The sequence below is a fragment of the Candoia aspera genome, chromosome 8 (genome assembly GCF_035149785.1).
Source record: "Candoia aspera isolate rCanAsp1 chromosome 8, rCanAsp1.hap2, whole genome shotgun sequence".
In the NCBI taxonomy this organism is placed as follows: Eukaryota; Metazoa; Chordata; class Lepidosauria; order Squamata; family Boidae; genus Candoia; species Candoia aspera.
In genome coordinates, this window is record NC_086160.1 from 74184490 (window position 1) to 74203909 (window position 19420).

Consider the following 19420-nt stretch of genomic DNA (forward strand, 5'->3'; position numbering starts at 1 on the left):
TCACCTGCAGTCTAAAGTTAGGGATAAAGTTGAAATCTAAGTGAGCAGCCTCAGCAGAGAGATCAGACTGCTCTCTGTTTGAGCAGCAGATGTCCAGCTTTGCTACGGCAGTGGTGGGAGAATCCAACCTAGTCCGGGAGGAAGCTAAGTGGGAATAAACCAGGCATGTGCAAAACCTTCAACTGCTAAAGATTCTGACCCTGGAATGGCTGATCTGGCTTTGGAAGACGCCACATTCCAGATCCAGTGTTTGCCATGATAAAACGATAAAAAACAGTAAAAAAAAAAAAAAGCAGGGCATGCTTACATGCTTAGAAAGGCCGGGACAGACAGCTGGCGGCTGGTTCTCCAATGAGCCTTTCCCAACCTCAGCTGATGTTTAAGTTGGCAACAAGGATGGCAAAGCTGCTCTAGGCAGGTGCAGAGGGCTGACCATGAAACAACTGCCAACTTAAACTGCAGGGTGAGAAAGAGGAGAGATATGAGAAAGGAAAAATGAAGAGAAGAGGCTAAGGAGGAAGCCTTGTTCTGTTTCTGCAGGATCAACACATGGGGTTGACCATAAAAGTGAGAGAGGCAACGGAATGACCTCACTAAGGCTGATGGAGCACCATCGGTACCGGAAAGGGGGTCCTCCCCCCCAGGTTTCGTACCGGGGATGCTAGAATTGGGCCTTTTTCTTTCCCTTTCCCATCCTTGTTAGCCAAGCCTTAACTTTCTAATTGCTTTTACCAAAATAGGGGTTGATGTGGGTACAGCTCCCCTTGCTATGAGCACTCCTTCATGGAAGAAGAGCCACTGAGATGCCTTCTTGCATCCAAATTAGGCGTGATGAAACATGGTGCGAAGCAAGGACGTACCCTGGCTGGTGACTTGTGAAAGATCCTTGGGGAGTGTGCTTCCACATGTGGTACTGACTGGGGATGATGGGCAGCATTGTGGGGAAAAGTTGGGAGAGGCCGCTATAACCCATGCTTTTCGGTTGAGAAGGACGGCTTCTTCTATACAGACACATCCACAAGGCTTAAGTAGGGATTTCCCCAATACTCAGCCCCCTGTAGTAACCCCTCCTTAAACGAGGGAAGGCCAACTCACCAATGACCCCTTCTGTGTTTTCATCATTTAGGGACCCGAACGCGATGGTTGGCAGGAGGCAGGCGAAATAGAGAAAGATCATGGTGGTGATATATTTCCCTATCGCTTTGTTGTTGCCGATAATGCCTAAAATAAAGCCCAAATAGTGGATTAAAAACATGGAAATGACCCAGATGTGTGCCTAAGGAATTCTGGGAACTATAGTCAGCTCAGTAGCTCAAATGCTATTGAGACCATCACACATGTGCTTTTTCACTGCCCCTAATACCAATGTAGTTGAAAAACATTCTTTCTTCCTTTATTGACACCTGTTACAAGTCATAATAAAAGTTTTCCTCTTGATTTTTTCCCTCTTAGATCAGGTACTGTTTATTATATACAACATCACTAGATTTTGCCTGGAAACAATAAAAAATTGCAAACAAATAATTAAGGGTACTCAGCATGGGTAAACTAACCAAGAACTTCTCTTTAATTCTATTTTTTTTATGTTTATCTGTTTTTACATCTTTTTTGTGGCCTTCAGAGCCCTCCTTTTAGTACATAGCCTTAGTATTAAGAACTTTTATAAATTTATCTTGGTGTTTTAATCTTATAGAGTTGTGTTAGCACTCACAGCTTTTAGTTACTTTTTATTTTATTTTGTTTCAGTGCCGTTATTGAAATAAGTGTGATTTTTCCTGATCCTATTTTATGCCAGTCTGTGACCGAAATAAAGATTTGATTGAGTGATTTAAAATATATCTTGCTTGCTAGTCACACTGATTCCCGAATCATGGAATTCTCCAATATTTTCCAATTGGGGGAAAAATTCAGGTGTAATTTTTTTCTCTATAGCTTAATTAAATCTTTACCAACTACAAATTGCCGAATTCCAACTTTCACCATCCCCAACTACTAGGATCAACAGTCAGCAACACAGGTAAGATCTATCGTCTGGCAACATCTGGATAAAACAGAAATATGGCATCCTATTATGGGCAGTAATCATTCCTGATCCAGAGCTTTTACAGTATAGCACAATGAGAAAAGTTTTTAGAAACTAAGTTCTATTTTCTTTGAGCCTTCAAATGGCACTCTAAGGTTGTTGATCTACGTTCCAGAGCCCCACTCGTACTTATTATCTTTAGAAATGCTGGATCTTCAACACTCCCTCATTTTCCATTGTGACCAATAAAATTAAAAATGGGGTTATGCTGGATGAAGGAGTGGAGACAGAAAACAGAAAAATAGCCTTCCGCTTTCTCTCCTATAATGGAACGGTAGCTCTGCGTTTCTAAGAAGACAATACATTTTTGTGCGCCAGAGGGCAAAACTTGGGGTTGCCCACCTAAACCAAGCATTTCTTCTAATTCCATCATACTTCAGTTTGGATGACTTTGCACATAGAACATCCTTTCATTGTTTGGAGGAGAAGCTCAGAAGCGTCTCAATGAGGTTCCGGTGCTATGCTGTACAGAGCATGGTGCTGCCAGTGAGATTTTGGGGCTGTGGTCCAGGACTGCAGGCCAGGAGACAAAGCAGGAAAATCCCAAACGTGGCAGAGCAGATGTACCACGTTTTGAAAGAAGCCAATTTCACAGAACTAATCAGCAGCTCTAAGAGGTCTTTCCCACTCAGTAAGACCATACATACTATCATATTATAAAATGGCCTATCAGCATTACCCTGCACATATACTTCAAATGGATACCACTTTAATCAATGCCTACTGAAGAGGAATCAGGGTATATTTCACACTGCAGAAGATACATACTGAAGGACAGGCAAGACAGACACTGACCAGGCAATATGATTCAATACAGGGGCTCCCTTGGAGGGAAAGGGGGGGGCGAGTGTCAAAAAAGTCAAGATGACAGCCATGACTGCATGCCAAAGGCCCGCCCCTTTCAGTGTGCCGTGTGGTTGTGGCCATCATCTTGATTTTTTTTTAATGCATCTTTGGAGGCCTGGGTTCAATTGTTTAAAAATGTAATCGTAACACTGAAAAAATGGAATAAAGCTTTATAGTTTCAATTATCTGATACACCCACACACATACTGTATATATCTGTGCATATATATTAAAACGGTGTACGTATATACACACACACACATACTCACACCATACCTGTACATAAATATTAAATGGAGGCAAAAGATTTAATTTAGATGGTTATTTTTTTAGTTTTTGTCAGTTACATTTGCTTTTCTCATCCCCCCCCCAAATTTTTAGGAGTTTTTGTTGTTTTCTAGGTAGTTTAGCATAGGTGTTTATATATTTATTTGTTTGTTTGTTTTGTTTGTTTATTTTCACCATATAGTATGCATCTAAATAAGAAACAGCCTAGGGTTTTTTGGTTTGCAATCTGCACATTTCTTACAATGTATAAACGACTAAGGCTTTTAAAGGGAGTATTAGTTGTGTATTTTTGAAGTTTAATGAAATAAAAAATAACATTCATATTCCAAAAAGAGAGAAAGAGTGTAAGTAGCTTTAATTGCTGTGAGCCACCCAGAGGGGCAGCTATATAATTGAATGAATGGACGAATAAATAAATAAATCAAACCGACCTTGCCTGAGGCTGAGCAAGGAGAAAACCCACACCAGTTACGGACCAGACATGGAACAGATATAACCAATATAGATGAGGGCAGAGCCATGAAAGTCTACAGCAGTGTTTCTCATCCTCAGCAACTTTTAAGAAGTGTGGACTTCAATTCCCAGAATTCCCTAGCCAGCATGGCTGGCTGCAGAATTCTGGGAGTTGAAAGTCCACACATCTTAAAAGTTGCTGAGGGTGAGGAACACTGTTCTACAGCAACAAAAATGACATGGAATCTGGTAGCGTCTTCAAGATAAACCAACATTATTAACGCATTAACTTTGTTGAGCGACTCACGAAGCTTATGCCTTAATAAAGCTGGTGCACCTTGAAAGTGAAGGGTAGGGTTGGAAGGGACCACAACCACAAAGATCATCTAGTCTAACCCTCTCCTGGTGACCAAACTTTGTGCCAGAAATAGAGACCAAAGCCTATGAAAAATGAAACCATCTTAAAGCACCACAAATATTTCCTTTGAGACCCCTACGGAAGTGCCGTATTTGAGAAGAAATGGTATTTTGTGGCTCGTACCCTGACATGAAATTGTAAGGAAGAACTCCTTTGAGTAACTAAGCAACCCTGGGCCTGGTTTTCCTGAACATAAACAGAGGGCAGAAGATCCGACTGGAACATTTCCTCCTTCCTGCCAAAAGCTGCTGATGAAAAAAGCTGAGTACGGATTTGGGGCCGAGACAGGGGGAAGAAAAGGTTGCCGGACAGGAAAACGGTAAGAACCAGAACCCTTGAAAGCTTCCACTGATTGGCAGGTCCTGCTTTTTTTATCTATTCTCTTCTTACAAAAGGGAACACTACCCACCCGTGTGATTGCACGCACGCGCACACTCATACACACGTTCAAAGGAAAACCAAAGAAGCAGACCAACTCATCACAAATTTTGCCACACGCCCCAAAAGCTGATTTATTATTAGCTTGGATTTATGATCACTGTGAATTATTGTGAATTTATGAAGCAGCGGCACAGTGGAAATATGGGAGACGCATTAACTAGATCAGCAACAACTTCCAGCAGGAAAAAAAGCAGGTTTTTTAATGCTACAGAGAAGCATTTCTCTTAATGGGGGAAATAACATTCAACTTTTCCTTGCATTTCAGGGAATCTTTTAATTTAAAAAAAAAAATTAAATTGCACTGACAAGTATCGGTAGAATTTAATTATGCCACCATTTGATTATCTTACTATAAGTGCATGCCCGTGTCTGTGTGTGTTATGTATCCCATGTTTTGTTGTAACTGGAAGTGAGTAAAAATGCCAATTGTATGGATGGTTAGAATAGTTGATATTAACCATCCATAAGAATAGCATTTTTTTTTACTCACTTCCATATGAAGGTCACATTATTTTCTTTTATTCTTAGCTTTTCTTGAGAAAGGAAAAATATGTAGAGGAAAAAAAGAGAGAATAGAACTCAGCCCCCATCAGAACATGACAACCCACCACCAGAAATCTTCCTTGAGGTTCTGTTTCTCCAAGACAATTAGAGGTCCAGCTCTTTTGCTGCTGCTAGCCATCACTAGCACTGAGAGACATCACTGGTCTTCCTACAAATTGCAGATGGTTGAACAAGATGATCCTTGCGGATCCTTCCAACTCTACAATTCTATGATTCTAAGATCAATTTCTCTACTTAGACCAGCATTACTTGAGAAACAAATAATCTGAATTTTGGTCTCTCAGACTGCAACCTCCAAGGCCACTTTCACTGGAAGCATGGACACAGAACCAAAAGAAGGATTGAGGCCAAGAAGTCAGAAAGCTGAGTTCCTTTCTATCACACGCTGATGTACGAAATCCTGAACTGTTAAGATGTGCATGTAAGGAAGCCACGGTGTCATGAGTGCCGTTGAGCTGAAGGCATCAGCACAACGGCACACATGGCAATACCTATCAAGCAGGGGAAGGGATTTAGGATAAGCAAAGCACGCACAACAAAAGACACAGACCCCGAGGAGAAGGGAAGGTCCCCGGCCGGACGACCCAGCCATCGAGTCACAAAAGAAGAGGAAGGAAAGACAAAAGACAGGGCGGGTCACAAGGCACACCTGAAGCTGTCAGCATAGCGCAACGGAGATCGCCCAGCTGACAGCAATCACCGGCCGGAGAAAGGAACCGATCATGGGCAAGCCCGGGGCACCGGCAGGGGCCCCGCAACCCTTCACCTACCGGCACGGAAGCATGCAGGACAAAGGGGGGATGACGCAAACCGACGTAGGAGGGGCGCTGACCGGCGCGGGCTATTTAAACCCCGCACCGGCGCGCTCCCTTCACTCTCAGCTTTTTTCACGTCTAGCACTACGCTGTAATAAACCGGAACCTGCTCTTCCCTGAAATCAGTGTCTGTGGTTTACTCGGCGGCAGGCAGCGCATGACACACGGATTGCATAACCCATTCCCAGAACATGGGAAGGTAGCTCATACACCACGCTTATGGATTCCAACCTTCATCAGCGACAGTGTTCCAAAGGGAAGGTAGGTGGGCCACGGGTACCCAGCCAGCTGCACTTTTACTCTAGAGGTGTGCACGGTAAATCTATAGGATACCTCCTCTTTCTAAGGCTGGCTGGGGAAATCTGGGAGTTGAAGTCCATGTGTCTTAAAGTTGCCACAGTTGAGAAACACCGCCTTAAGGTCTTTTGGCTTGGTTTTACATGCTGATTTAAGATCACCCGTCAAGAGCGTTAACCTTGAAGATGGCATGTTGCTTGAGAAACTACTTGCTCATGATAAAATGGAACAGAAAAGGATTGCTCAGGCAGAATATTTCTTTCAACAGCTTTTCCTCCCTTGGTGTTTTCTAGATGTACTCGACAACAATTCCTAGCCAGCGCAGCCAATGATAATGGGAGCTGTAGTCTAAGACAGAGACAAAGCTCCAGGTTGAAGAATTATAATATCTGGAATCACAGAATGGAAGGCTTGGAACCCTCTCCAGGGACCTTGAGCTTCACCCAAGCCAACCTGCTCCTAGTGCAGGAATCTAATACAACTGCCCTTTGCTTGATGTCACTTGATGAAGAAGTTGGGTAGGAATTGGGCTGTGTTTGAAGAAAGAACAGCTGGGAGGAGGTTGAAGCAGACACTCTGCTGGCATCTCATGGCCAGATTAAATTTATAAGACCATTGGGATAACAAAGTATATTTAAAATGTGATTCTGCTAATGTGATAATAATATTGTGTTTTGTCTTTGCATATAAACTTCTTTTTACATGTGGATAACCCTTGATGGGTCACAGGGCACCACCTTTGGCTGAAGACATTGGGAATCCTTGCTAAATCCAGCCCACCAGTGCCCCGGCGTTCAATTATCCTTTCAACAAGACAGAGATGTCAGACATCTGTAAACAGGACACAGTACAATGTGGACTCCAGACGGACCCCTTTTTCCATAAACAACAGCTCACCTACCATCAGTGAAGTCCAAAGCGTACACTGGAAATCTTCGTGCAATGTCATCAAAAATCCCCTTGCCAACATTGAAGAACTCATGGAGCTAAAGAAAGGAAGGAAATGTTATTTCAGTTCAAAAACGCTCATCTATTGTTGAAGGAAAGAGAGAGCAGGCCTTCTCCAGCCAGACGGGAAAGCCAGCGGCCTGGCTGAATTCAGAGAAACGGTAACAGAGCGCCGTATGCTTAGAAGAACTTAGATGGTGAGTGACGGAGTCCTCAGACAGCTGTCAGATCTCAAGATGCACCAAAAGGCAAGGTTGGATTTGCTGCACTCAAATCCATCAAAACCACCGTCAGCATATGGGCCAAGCTCCTTTCTGTTATTTGCTGGCTGGAAGGCCAGCTTGGTGTAGCGGTTAAGGCTCCAGGCTAGAAACTGGGAGACTGTGAGTTCTAGTCCTACCTGAGGCACGAAGCCAGCTGGGTGACTTTGGGCCAGTCCCTCTCTCTCAGCCCTAGGAAGGAGGCAATGGGAAGGGCAATAGTTCTTCCTGGGGGTGGCTGGCACCACAGTGCCCTCCCTACTGAACGAGATCTTATCGCTACTTGGATTTTATATCTATTTATTCTTTATTTATATTGGTCGTTTGTGCTGTAATTTATGTGTTTTATGGTTTTAACTGTCAATTTTATTGTAAACCGCCCAGAGTCCCCCTTTTGGGGGAGATGGGCAGTGATGGAAATTTGACTGACTGACTGACTGACTGACAGACAGACAGACAGAGCCACTTCTGAAAAACCTTGCCAAGAAAACTGCAGGGACTTGTCCAGGCAGTCACTAAGAACTGGACATAATTGAACAGATATTTTTTTTTAAGTGCTGGCCAGCTCCCCACCGTTCTGTCTACAAGGGTCTCTATCTCTGAACCTTCAACCATCCTGGTCCTCCAGATGAGATTATGCAGCAGAGTCTAAAAATTAAACATATAGATCAGCCTTTCTCCACCTTTTGACCCTGGAAGAACCCTTGAAATATTTTTCAGGCCTCGGGGAACCCCTGCACATTCAGGCTCAAATACAGGCCAGAAGTTACAAAATTATTATACTCGTTTCATGGGTAGGCCCGTACAGATGCCTTAACGGTGTTCTTTAACTGAAAATAAAGAATGAAATTTCTCTCTTTATTGTAAAGTTGCCCAAATTTGAAATAATTTTTTAAATAAATTGTGATCCCCCAGGGAATCCCTAGTGACCTCTCGTGGAACCTGAGGGTGCCACGGAACCCAGGTTGAGAAACTCTGATATAGATGCTTCCTAAGTTTTTAGATATCATCTGAGACACAGAGGAACTTTAAGTAATTATCAACAGAGACTACAAGTACTTTTCTGTTCCCCAACTGCTGCAAGCTCAGCAGACTGAAGACAAAGTTAATTTGATGTGTCTGTGTAGGAGGAAGACAAGGCTGAATATGACTCTTCGCTGGCAGCAACTGATGACATCATATGAGTGTGGGCTAACCACCATCATTTAAGCTGCAGTAGCTAAGAAGTGCAATGCAAACTCAGCATTCAGGAAGTGAAGCTCCAAATTAGAGAAAGAGCTCTGCCAACCCAGAGACACCCAGCTGGGCAGCTACCTGGAGAAGAATGCATGTTCCTATATAGGTTCACACTTCCTTGAACTTCTTAGGAGAACACCTGTAACTCTTCTAAGAGTGCCTCATGATACATGGCTGCATTTCATTAACCTGAAGCAAGGCATCAGCTTCCCCCCTCCCCCTATACCTTAAGAGGCTTGGAGCTATGAGTTTTGTGGTCATCAGTCACTGCCGATGGCCTCTGGTTGACAACTGTCAGCAGGTGACGCTGGTGGACCAAAGCTTCTTTGAACTCTTCTTCGGTTTTTGTTTCCAGAAGCTTCTGCCGGAACGTAATATCTGAAAACATTGTGGCAAATGTCCGGCCCACTTCGGTGGCTGTTTTGGTACTTTTCTGAGGGAGCAAAAACAAGCAAACCAAGAGAGATGTTAATGGATAAGGTGAACATCTATATGATGGCCTGAGTTCTATGTTTTATGACATCTCAACCTCCTTCCCTCTTTACTCTCAATCTATCGAAAGTGGCCAGTACTGAGGACCGTGGACACTTCAGAGGATCTTGATGGACTTTGTCTCCATGTACTGTAGGTTAAGGCTATGCAGCACTTCAGATAAGATCTCCAAAAGATGCTTTAGATCAGTGTTTCTCAAACGTGGCAATTTAAGACATGTGGACTTCAACTTCCAGAATTCCCCAGCCAGAATTCTGGAAATTAAAGTCCACATGTCTTAAAGTTGCCAAGTTTGAAAAACACTGCTTTAGATCATGTGGCAGCTCAAAGGACAGGCATGAGATCATAGGAAAAAGGCACAGCTGTCTGAGAAAACTGCCAACAAGTGCTACATCTGTGCCGTTGCATTCTTCATGGCAGTTTTTGGTGATTATATCGGAAGTCCTGCAAGATAAGACCCTCCTTGAATGTTCTAAGCTAGCATATTAGGCAGAATGTTTTCCTAACTATGCAGGGAGGGAGGTGTGAGCCTTTCAAAATGGTCACATCATTCCAAAACCAATTCATTTTTCTTCCAGCTTCAAATATTACTATCCAGTTCATCATTCATAATTTCTGGACCATCCTAGATCTGTTAGGACATAGACGTGTGCACAATAGTGACATGCACAGACATAATATACACATGTGAGCGCTGTCTGTGCAGGGACACCCCCACACGGAGCAACTTCACTCCTATTTGAATAAGGACTAACCAAGCGCTATGCTTGGAAATTCTACAAAGTCAAGGAAGGTCAACTCACTCAGGGGCACAAGGAAAGTAAGCGTACCATTTTTGGCGGTGCGAGCACCAAAATGACGAATCTCACTTCACAGGAATTCTCTCCCCAGTTCTGGGGTCTTTCAAGCCGGCTGATGCAAACATGACGACGCTGGAGAGATTTTATAGTGCAACTGTCAAACAAGATAGGGTTATTTCAGCAGGATCAGACATCTACGGGATGGTTGTGATCATCTTCCAGGAAGAAAGTCAGCTTTAAAGGAAAAAGGGGTTAGCCCTTGCTTCCACTAGCATATGGGCTACTGAGGAGGGGACTGACTATGGAAGAGCCCCCCAATTTGCAGAGAAAAAAATACCACTCTTGCATCAAATGCTGATTTCTTGGAAGAATCGTGATGAAGTCACCCATTAGCCCCCTTGAAAAAAATTAAGAGAAAGTCAACAGAGATGTCAACTGGTTTCTCTTCTCTCTGTGCACATCTGCGTACACACATGGACATTGTTAACCTCTTTCTCATTTTGGGATGCCTCTTCTGGGTTTTTAACATTAGGATAACTGAACCCCAAGAATTTCCTCCTCCCTTCAGATGTGTTTGTGTTCCAAGCCCCAGGCCTGCACCATGCTGGCTGGGGATTAAGGGAGTGGCAGTCCCATCACATCCAGAGTTCTTCCCAGTGGCCTCTCTTCTAAAGGAGTCAACTGAAAAAACGACCCTTGTGCTAACAAACTGAAAACATCAAGGAAAGTTCAAAAATGAAGCCTTAATTGTGGGTTTTAGTGACTAAATGGTTTGCTTTGAAAGGAACAATATTAATATGGTCTAATTACGGGTAAGAGATTACATCACAAATTATATTTATACCTGCATGGGAAAAATGGGAAACCATCTTTCCTTTCTTTTCTTTTATAGTTTCTTCTTTGTTCTTTAGCTATCTTTTCTTGCTTTTCTGTGTTTTTATATTGTATTGTAACTATATGTTGAAATCAAATAAAGTTCTTAATAATAATAATAATAATAATAATAATAATAATAATAATAAAAGTTCAAATAAATTGTCCCTCTAAGAACAATCCCAGGTTTGGTAAACACCAACAGGAGTGAAAATGGGCCACTGAGAAGCAAGAAGGAAGTGCCTGTATATTTTCAACCCTCCCCTTCAAAGATCTGCAGAAACACTATAGGGTAAGAATGAGTCATTGATTAAGCGCAAAGAAGCCACTCGTTCGAAATTCCTGTCGTGTATATTAAATAGAGGAGCTTAAATTTATGGATATTTTTCTTTCCTCTTTTGTGTTCCCAAGTATCCTTTTAATCCTCCCAAACCATGTTCAGACAAGATATTTGCAGTGATCCACAAGCTTGTTTCTCAAAATCACAAAGCATTTGTCCATCAAACACTGGCACTGATCAAAGAAGTTGGTTGGGGCTGCAGAATTTGGGCCTAAGCTCATTCTTTTGTGTTGCTTTCTTAAGCATCCGGACTGGGGATTGCCCAGAGCGAGCCTGGCAGAGGCCAGGGACAGAGGATGTGTTTCTGCTGCCAGACTGAGAGAGATCCACCAGCTGGGTGCCATTAATTGGTACCTAAGCAAAGCCACATGGGCTCCTTGAGCTGGGAACAGGCTGTTTCTGATTGATACTTAAGTTACTGAGTGGACACAAAATCAAACAGCAACTGGAAGGTCTGTTTCCATTATGCTGCAAAGAACAGTTAGAAATTTAGAGTCAGGCAAACAGGTTAATCTTTGCCTTTGTTGACTTGGTCCTTCTCTTAAGAGAAACTCTAGGCCTATCCTCGACGATGCCTTTAAGACAATGAAAGAACCCCAAATCTTCCCCTTGTCCACCAATGGTCAGCCATCAACAACACGTGTGGTGTCACAGGGTCTTGCTCTCTGCATAAAAGAAGCAGATCCCTTGCAAAACTCTGGATTAAAAAAAGGCTTTCTGGCACCAAGAGGATGTGGATGGTTTGGACCGTGGATAAAATGCCCCAATCTTTAATTGGCCCAGAACGCTGCTATCTGTCAAAGCAAGTCATTCTAGCTCTGTTTGATCTTCACTGCTTGTCTTTGTGCTTCCTGGTCCTAAGTCTGCCCAGACCTTATCCCCAAAGTCTTTCTCAACCCCATTTCCTCCTCGGATATTCCTCCTCCTATTTTTTACTCAGGTCTTGCTCAGCATTTGCTGCCGAGGGAAGTTCCACAAAAGAAAATTCCATGCTGTGCCTCTATTTTCAAGGTCTGCTTGCAGCTGCCTGTCTAGTGAGTTCATTTAGGTGTTAAAAATGTAATGTACACATGTCTAAGCACATGCATTACATAAACACACAGGGCATTTTAGTAAACTATACACTGGCGTACCGCACTTGCCAACTTCAATTCATCGATAGAAGTGAGAAAAATCTATATGAAATCTGGCTAATGAGACTTCTGCCAAGCGATTCATATCACCGTTGACTATAATCTGCTCCAGAGCCAACCTCCTGGCTGAGCACAATCAGCATGCAAAAACTTTATTGCATTTCCATTTCTTGCACAAACTTCTATTTATTGCAATGATAGGCAGCAGAGAAAAGAGATGTTTGAATTTCTGGGACTGTTAGGGTTATCGGTCAAATTGTCTAGCTTTCTAGATGGTTTTAACTCTCTCATGTATATTCATCAGCCAAACTGGTGCATGAAGTGAACTGTTCAATGTACTATTTGCAATTCAGTGCTTTGTTCTTTTCATTCACGAAGGCGGCATTTCAATTTTTATTCAATAGCAATAACATTTATGGGATCTTTTGAGGGAAAAAAAGGCTTATTCTGTGGGAAACGCTGTGCTCTTCAAAACACCTTCTATTATCCACTGAAAGATACTAATGGGGTCTCTCCAATATCACTTGAACAGTTCAGATTTGGCATGACACCACAGCTGGCTGTAAATCTGGAAGGCTCACATTCAGATCTCATTGGATGCATTAAGTGACCTTAAACCAAGTAATTAATCTATCCAATCCCTTGCTATCTACAGAAGCTTGCGGCAGCTGAGATTTCAGAGTGCTTCACAGAGAAAATGAGGGTTTGCTCCTTCACAAGCATGCAGTTGTGACTCAAGAAAGCTGGGAGGACCCCACAGAGTTGCAAGACGTATTTTCTTCTTGGAAATTTTCTGGAAGAGCTGAGAGAAAATATGAACTGCCTAGTCCCAAGCTGAGCCTTGAGTAGAAACTAGGTTCCTCACTGACATTAACATTGCCCTTCACAGTACCCTAACCTTCATGTAGCAGTGCTCCGCAGATGGAGCGTCACTGAAGCAACAACCAACACCTTGTAATAAACTTTGACCACGCAAAACGAAATCACAGCGTATGTATTAAAACAACAACAGAGAAACACCAGACAGAAGAATCAATGGAATCTACAAAAGATAAGCCAGTTAAGAAACTGACCAATGAGGAAATTAAACTGACATCAGAAATGGAGAACTTGTTGACCTCGTACCTCACACCCCAGTAACCACAGATGCTGCAATTCAGGAAGACCTCCAAAACCACATGCTCTTCTCTTTAGATTACCCAAAAAATTTGTTGGAATACAAGGTTTTTATTGATAGTGAGAAAGCCAGTTCCAGACTAATAAAGGAACTAGCCATTACCAAAATAACAAGCAGATACAGACTGTCCTACTTTTCCAAAACCAGCAGGGATCCTCTTCCTTTTCCAGCCCCCTCTACCATAAAAATACAAGAAAATGGTTAAGAATATTCCCTCCCTAATGAACTCCATATAAAGGCATCATATGAAACACTCGCTGGAATTCTTTTATTGTACCTCTAACCTTTCCCCCCTGCCAAATCAATTTTACTAAATAAGAGCTGAGAATCTTGTTCTTTGGATTCACTGGTTCCAGTCCAGTTTGCCACAAGAGAAGTCCAACAGGTTGCAGAAAGGGTATGAGAATGGAAACCGCATTAAGGATGGAGCTCCGGGTCTTGACAGGGCTTAATGAGAAGCATCTGAAGTGTGAGAGTTAGTTCTCACACTTGTCAGAAGAAAACAACCTGATACCAGATCTGTCCATTACCAAACCAAAGCAGATGGAAACTGGGCTTCCTGCCCAAAAGTGAAGGCTGTCCAACCCATTGCGTTGCTTGGGCGAGAGAAAGAGGTGAAAGAATTTGAACATTGGTTTTCCTATAAATAGGTCTCCGCATCCACCAGAGTTGCTGAAATTCTTTCATAATGGCTTTTTAGCTTTTTTATGATGTAACCCCTTATCAAAAGTTCTTGGATTCTTATGTGCTCAGACTGGTTCCAGTCTAGCCAGCGGGTAGAAGGCTGACATTAAATTTTTGCCAAACATATCCCTGGATTTTAGTGGGACTGGAAGAAAGGCATCGTTGGAAACATTCAGAATCCAGGGAGGGAGGTGGCCTAGGACACTATATTCTCAACAAGACATTTTGTTTGAGATATATTATTTCCTATTCCCAGTTTTCATTATCCAGTCCCGAAGGAATTCAAGATTATCAGATGCCACTATTGAACCATTGTTCATTGAATCAAACACTAGTCAGGCCTGCCAAACACACTATAAACCATGATCTACAAACTACAGTGCTTGGGTTTGTCCAGCATGCCAAGTTGGGTATTCTATGTTTCCTGACCTGAGGATTACACTGGGCTGCGTTGAGAATGAGTTAATTGAAATTTGATTCGATTTCATTTCATTTTAGTTAAAATAAAACTCAGCTAATACGGTTACTGTTCAGTCACATAGGCAGTACTTTCTTCTGCTGTGACACTGAAAACTACAGTTTGGGAACTACAGTTTATGTCCTAACAGTCAGGAATCATGCTGAGACGAGGAATAGGTCTCTAGTACTTTATTACTGCTACATTAGACAGAAAATCCTAACAAACTGAAGAAGCGTGGGAAAAACCCAGACAGACAAACCCTGAAAGTCAAGGCGGGTCTGATCTGTGTCTCTTTGAATGGCTGCTTAATTCCTCAGTACTACGCATGCGTTTTCCCCCCTGGATAGAGGCCCCTTCCTGCTCACCATCAGTACTCATGACAGTTTAGAGGCCTCTGACCCCAAGTTTCCAGGGGCCATAAACTATTCTGGAGTTTGCTTCAGATTGTTCACATCCGTGTTAAGGAAAACTTGTCAGCCCAACAAGGAAGATCAGACTAAGAAACCAATGCCACGTAGGTCAGGACTACTTTTATTTTAACAGCTACAGAACCTTGCAAGTCGGAATGTGCTTCCTCCTCCCTCACTTTGTCTTCGTGTGAACTAGGGATGGGCTTGTCTGAGACGTTTTCTCAAGTTACTTTCTTGGCCTGGGCTCAAGCCGCACTTAACTGTTGTCTGGGTAGTGACTCTTCCTCCTGTCCTTCAAGGCCAACCCCTACGCCCTCTACAAAACTAAGAAAATGACATTCTAACTCAGTGTATCAAAGAAGCTCCTAAATCATCTGTATTTCTCTAGCTTCCTACCTTACTTGGAACAATGAAGCAAGAGTTTGGAGTAGAGGGTACAAAAAACTGCCACCCACCAACCAACATGGTTACAAAGCAGCCATACACAGATGTTAGTACTTCGGGTCAAAATGCAGAGTATAAATACTACCAACCAACATAAATAAGTACATGAATTCCTGTGAGTTTTACTCAGAAATCAGGTGGGATTCCCACCAAGTGTTTTAGTGTTATGGTATTACTGCATCGAATTTCATACTGTGGTTGGGTTAGGGAATTTATTGCCCCAAGGAGTGTCCAGCAGCCTAAGACAAAACAAAACATGGAAAACAGATATACCACTTGCATTATTCTTCAGCTTAACACTGTGTTAAATGATGGCATTTTAAGCCCCTTACAAGGAAAAAAAACCTGCTCTTTTAGAAATATTGTATGATAATGACCTGGATTATTCACAGCAATTCAGTCCCTCTAATGTAGAAGTTGCCTTGCGTCCAGGCAGGAGGCATAAAATTTGTTTTAAATCACTTGCAGAGATAATTCAGTGCTTCTCGGCGCATTTATGGCTAAAGCGGAGATGGGAAAATGTGTCACATGAAGACAAATGGCTTATGCGAAAGCCAAGCGGCTGTTTGCCAATTTCTACTGTAGCAGTTCAGAAAAATGACTCAGAGGGCTCCATCTCTGGCTCCCAAAGTAATCCATCGTCTGTCCATCACTGTTCATCCCGGTGGAACATCTTTATCTTCAGAGGGGTCCAGCAAGAGCTCCATGGTGCTATCCAGTTAAACAAAGACTGTTCTTTCTCTTCACATACCTCATATCGAAACAAAAGGAAAGCCCCTTTCCTTACATCACTTAACTTTAGGCAAGGGAAGGAGGAAAGATATATATATAATTCTACCTTGTCATTTATACTTAATTTTTAGGAAGGCCAACATCTAGGCCTTGATGGGACAAGCACATCTGGTATCTCTCTCCAGATGCCTTCACGTTTCAGGGGTGCCTTCATGATTGATGTTCATCGCTCCAAGATGAGCAACATAGACCCCCATTTTTCCAACATTTGGCTCAGATCAAAGAAACATTCCTGAATAATTATGAAGAACATCATATTTTACTGTTTTGTTTTTTAAGCCAAGCCACTTTTGTGGCCCTCAAGGCAGCGTTGATTCCTGGCAACTGCTTGGACAGGTCCCTGCAGTTCTCATGACAACATTTTTGGAAGTGGTTTGCCCTGGCCTCCTTCTTCCTAGGGCTGAGAGTGACCGGCCCAAGGTCACCCAGCTGGCTTCATGCCTAAGACAGGACTAGAACTCACAGTCGCCCGGTTTCTACTCTGGTGCCTTTAACCACTAGCCCAGACTGGCTCTTACCAACTTAATACCTAATTGACTGAGTGGTTAGCTTAAGAGAATGTGTCCAGATGAGGTGCTACAGCCCAGATTTCTAATCTTTTGTGAAGAGCAAAGTACAGCTATACATCATACACAATACAGCTTTTGCCAGCCTGGGACTCCACTTTGAGACTGCTAAGTGTACAGATGTCATGAGTGCCGTTGAGCTAAAGTCATCAGCGCAATGGCACTCATGACAATGACAAGGAAATAGGTGAAGGGGTACAAGTTAAGTAGCCATCAACCCACAACGACTAACGGCTAACAAACAATAGCTAAACGGATCACGGAGCCACCCAAGCCATCAGCGGCAATACAACGGGGATCGCCCAGCTGAAAGCAATCAGCAGAAGAATGAAAACCTGAGGATGGGCGATCCTGGAAACCCTCAACCAATGGCAGGGCAACGCATGGGACAAAGGGGGGTGACGTGACCGAGAGCGAGGGGGCGCTGACCGGCGCGGGGTATTTAAACCCCGCACCGGCGCGCTCCTGTCACTCTCAGCTTTTTTCTACCAACGTTGTACCTACCCTGAAATAAACCAGAGCCTGCTTTGCAAACCAGTGTCTGAACGTTATTCAGAGGTAGGCAGCGCATGACATAAAGCTGAGAGTCATAAACTCAGCCTCGCCGAGCCCCACCGGACGACAACGAGCCGCGGGAGGAGTAGACGGCGAGAAGACCAGCAAGATGAGGCCGGAACGACGCGGGCAAGGAGGGCGAGCCGCGCGGCAAGAGACAGAGGAGGACCGACCGAGGCCAGAGGCACCGCGGACTCCCGGAGCCATGGACGCCCACCCCACCCGACCCGAGCCTCAGCTCCAACCCCAAGGGGAGATGGCGACGGAGGCAACCCGACCGCGGGAGGGAGCAGCACGACTTCCGAAACCAGCGGAGGACCCCGCGCCCCACATCGCACCCCAGCAACGGGCGTGGAGCGACAGCCCCACGATGCTCGACACGGAGGAGGACGACGGAGACACCCATCAGACGGAGGAGGAAGCGGACCCGCGGCGGAGGGACGATGAACCCCACCGGCAACCCACCCCCGAGGACGCGCCAACGGAACCGGCCCCAGCGGCGGCGCGGGCTGTGGACGAGGAGGCACGAGCTGAACTCGCGGCCATGCGGGCTCAGCTGACGGAACTCCGGACCATGCTCCAGGCGCTCATGCCCCCCGCGCCACCCAACGACGTCCCCGCACAAGCCCACACCCCGAGCGAAGCACCGAACCCACACGGGCCAGCGGAGAGCCAGCAGACGGCACAGGCGGCCGACACCACACCCCGGGAAGCGAGAGGCGGGGCCGCACAAAACGCCCGGGCCCCAAAGGACTTCCCCATCTTCTTCGATGGGACCCCCTCAAAACTCTCGTTTTTCGTGACCAACGCTAGGGAGTTCATGGGGAGGCACGGACACTCCTATGACTCCGAGGCCGACAAGATCGCCGCCGTGGCGATCAAACTCCAAGACAGGGCGGCGGACTGGTACGTCCAACTGTACGAGTCCAGCTCCCCCGCCCTCGCCACCTTCCCTGCTTTCATCAAAGAGATGAAAACCTACTTCGAAGACCCCCTAGCTAAAGTACGGGCGAAAAGCGCACTCCAGAGACTTAAACAGGGCACACGCACGGTCCCTGACTACGCCCTGGAGTTCAAAGCCCTCGCGGGAAAGGTCTGCGACTGGTCTGAGACCACCCTGCTGGAAATCTTCAAAAGGGGGCTCAACCGCGACGTTCTCCAATGGGCCCTCTACCGCGACGACCCAGAAACGTTACACGGGTGGATCCACCTCGCGGGGAAAGCCGAACACGCGCACCGCACCTTCCTGATGACAACCACGGAAGACACAAACTATGTCGGGAAAAAGGTACCCGCACCACACGGGGGGATGGCCGGCCCCATATACCCAAAAAAGAAGTTCAACCGGGAGCCCTGCGGGAGGTGTGGCAAATTAGGGCACAAGACGGCGGATTGCTTCGCCAACCGACCGCCGACCAGCGCGCCCAAGCCCGCCCCGAAAATTAGCCCCAAACCACCCAACCCGGGGCCGCCCCCTCACCGCCGAATGACCGTGGCCACAGCGACACCGGAAGAGGGCTGGGACGCTTACTGGGGGGAAGAGGACAATACCGATCGTTTGTCACCACCCCGTGGGCCCGGGGCGGGGGGAGTGAGTCCCGGGGGGGGGAAGGTCCACCCAAGTCGCGGGCTTGGGGGGGGCCCTTTCCCTTGGGGCACGGGAGGCGGGGGGAGGCCTGCGGGGGGGGGTTTGGTTTTGCTGACCTTGGTTGCGGTTTGTCGGGGTATGCCCGGTGAAATGCTCTGGTCAGGTCAGGCGCGTTAACGTTGTGCGCCGCCACCCATTCCGGGTGGGGGAAGTGTTTCCACCTGACCAGATAGTGTAGGGTTCCTCGTTGCTTGCGGGAGTCGAGGATGTCCCTTATCTCGAAGTGGTGTTGCCCGTCGATCATGAGCGGTGCGGGCTGTGGCGTGCTTGGGTGCCATCGGGAGGTGGTTGCCGGTTTTAGGAGGCTGGTGTGGAACACCGGGTGGAGCCTCCGGAGGTTGTGTGGCAGGTCCAGGCGTATTGCTACCGGGTTCACTATTTGCGTGACTCGGAACGG

General features: G+C 45.2%; 1 protein-coding gene across 3 annotated transcripts in view; it reads right to left on the reverse strand.

Annotated features, from left to right (window-relative positions):
* Positions 1-19420, reverse strand: part of SLC4A11 (solute carrier family 4 member 11) — a 143740-nt gene that overhangs the window by 38703 nt on the left and 85617 nt on the right. For all 3 annotated transcript variants that reach the window (XM_063309600.1, XM_063309599.1, XM_063309601.1), the window contains 4 exons: positions 9972-10095; positions 8876-9082; positions 7107-7191; positions 1096-1221 (listed from right to left, as the gene is read on the reverse strand). In XM_063309600.1, the coding sequence (XP_063165670.1) occupies positions 1096-1221; positions 7107-7191; positions 8876-9082; positions 9972-10095 (542 nt within the window). The remainder of the gene's footprint in view (positions 1-1095; positions 1222-7106; positions 7192-8875; positions 9083-9971; positions 10096-19420) is intronic.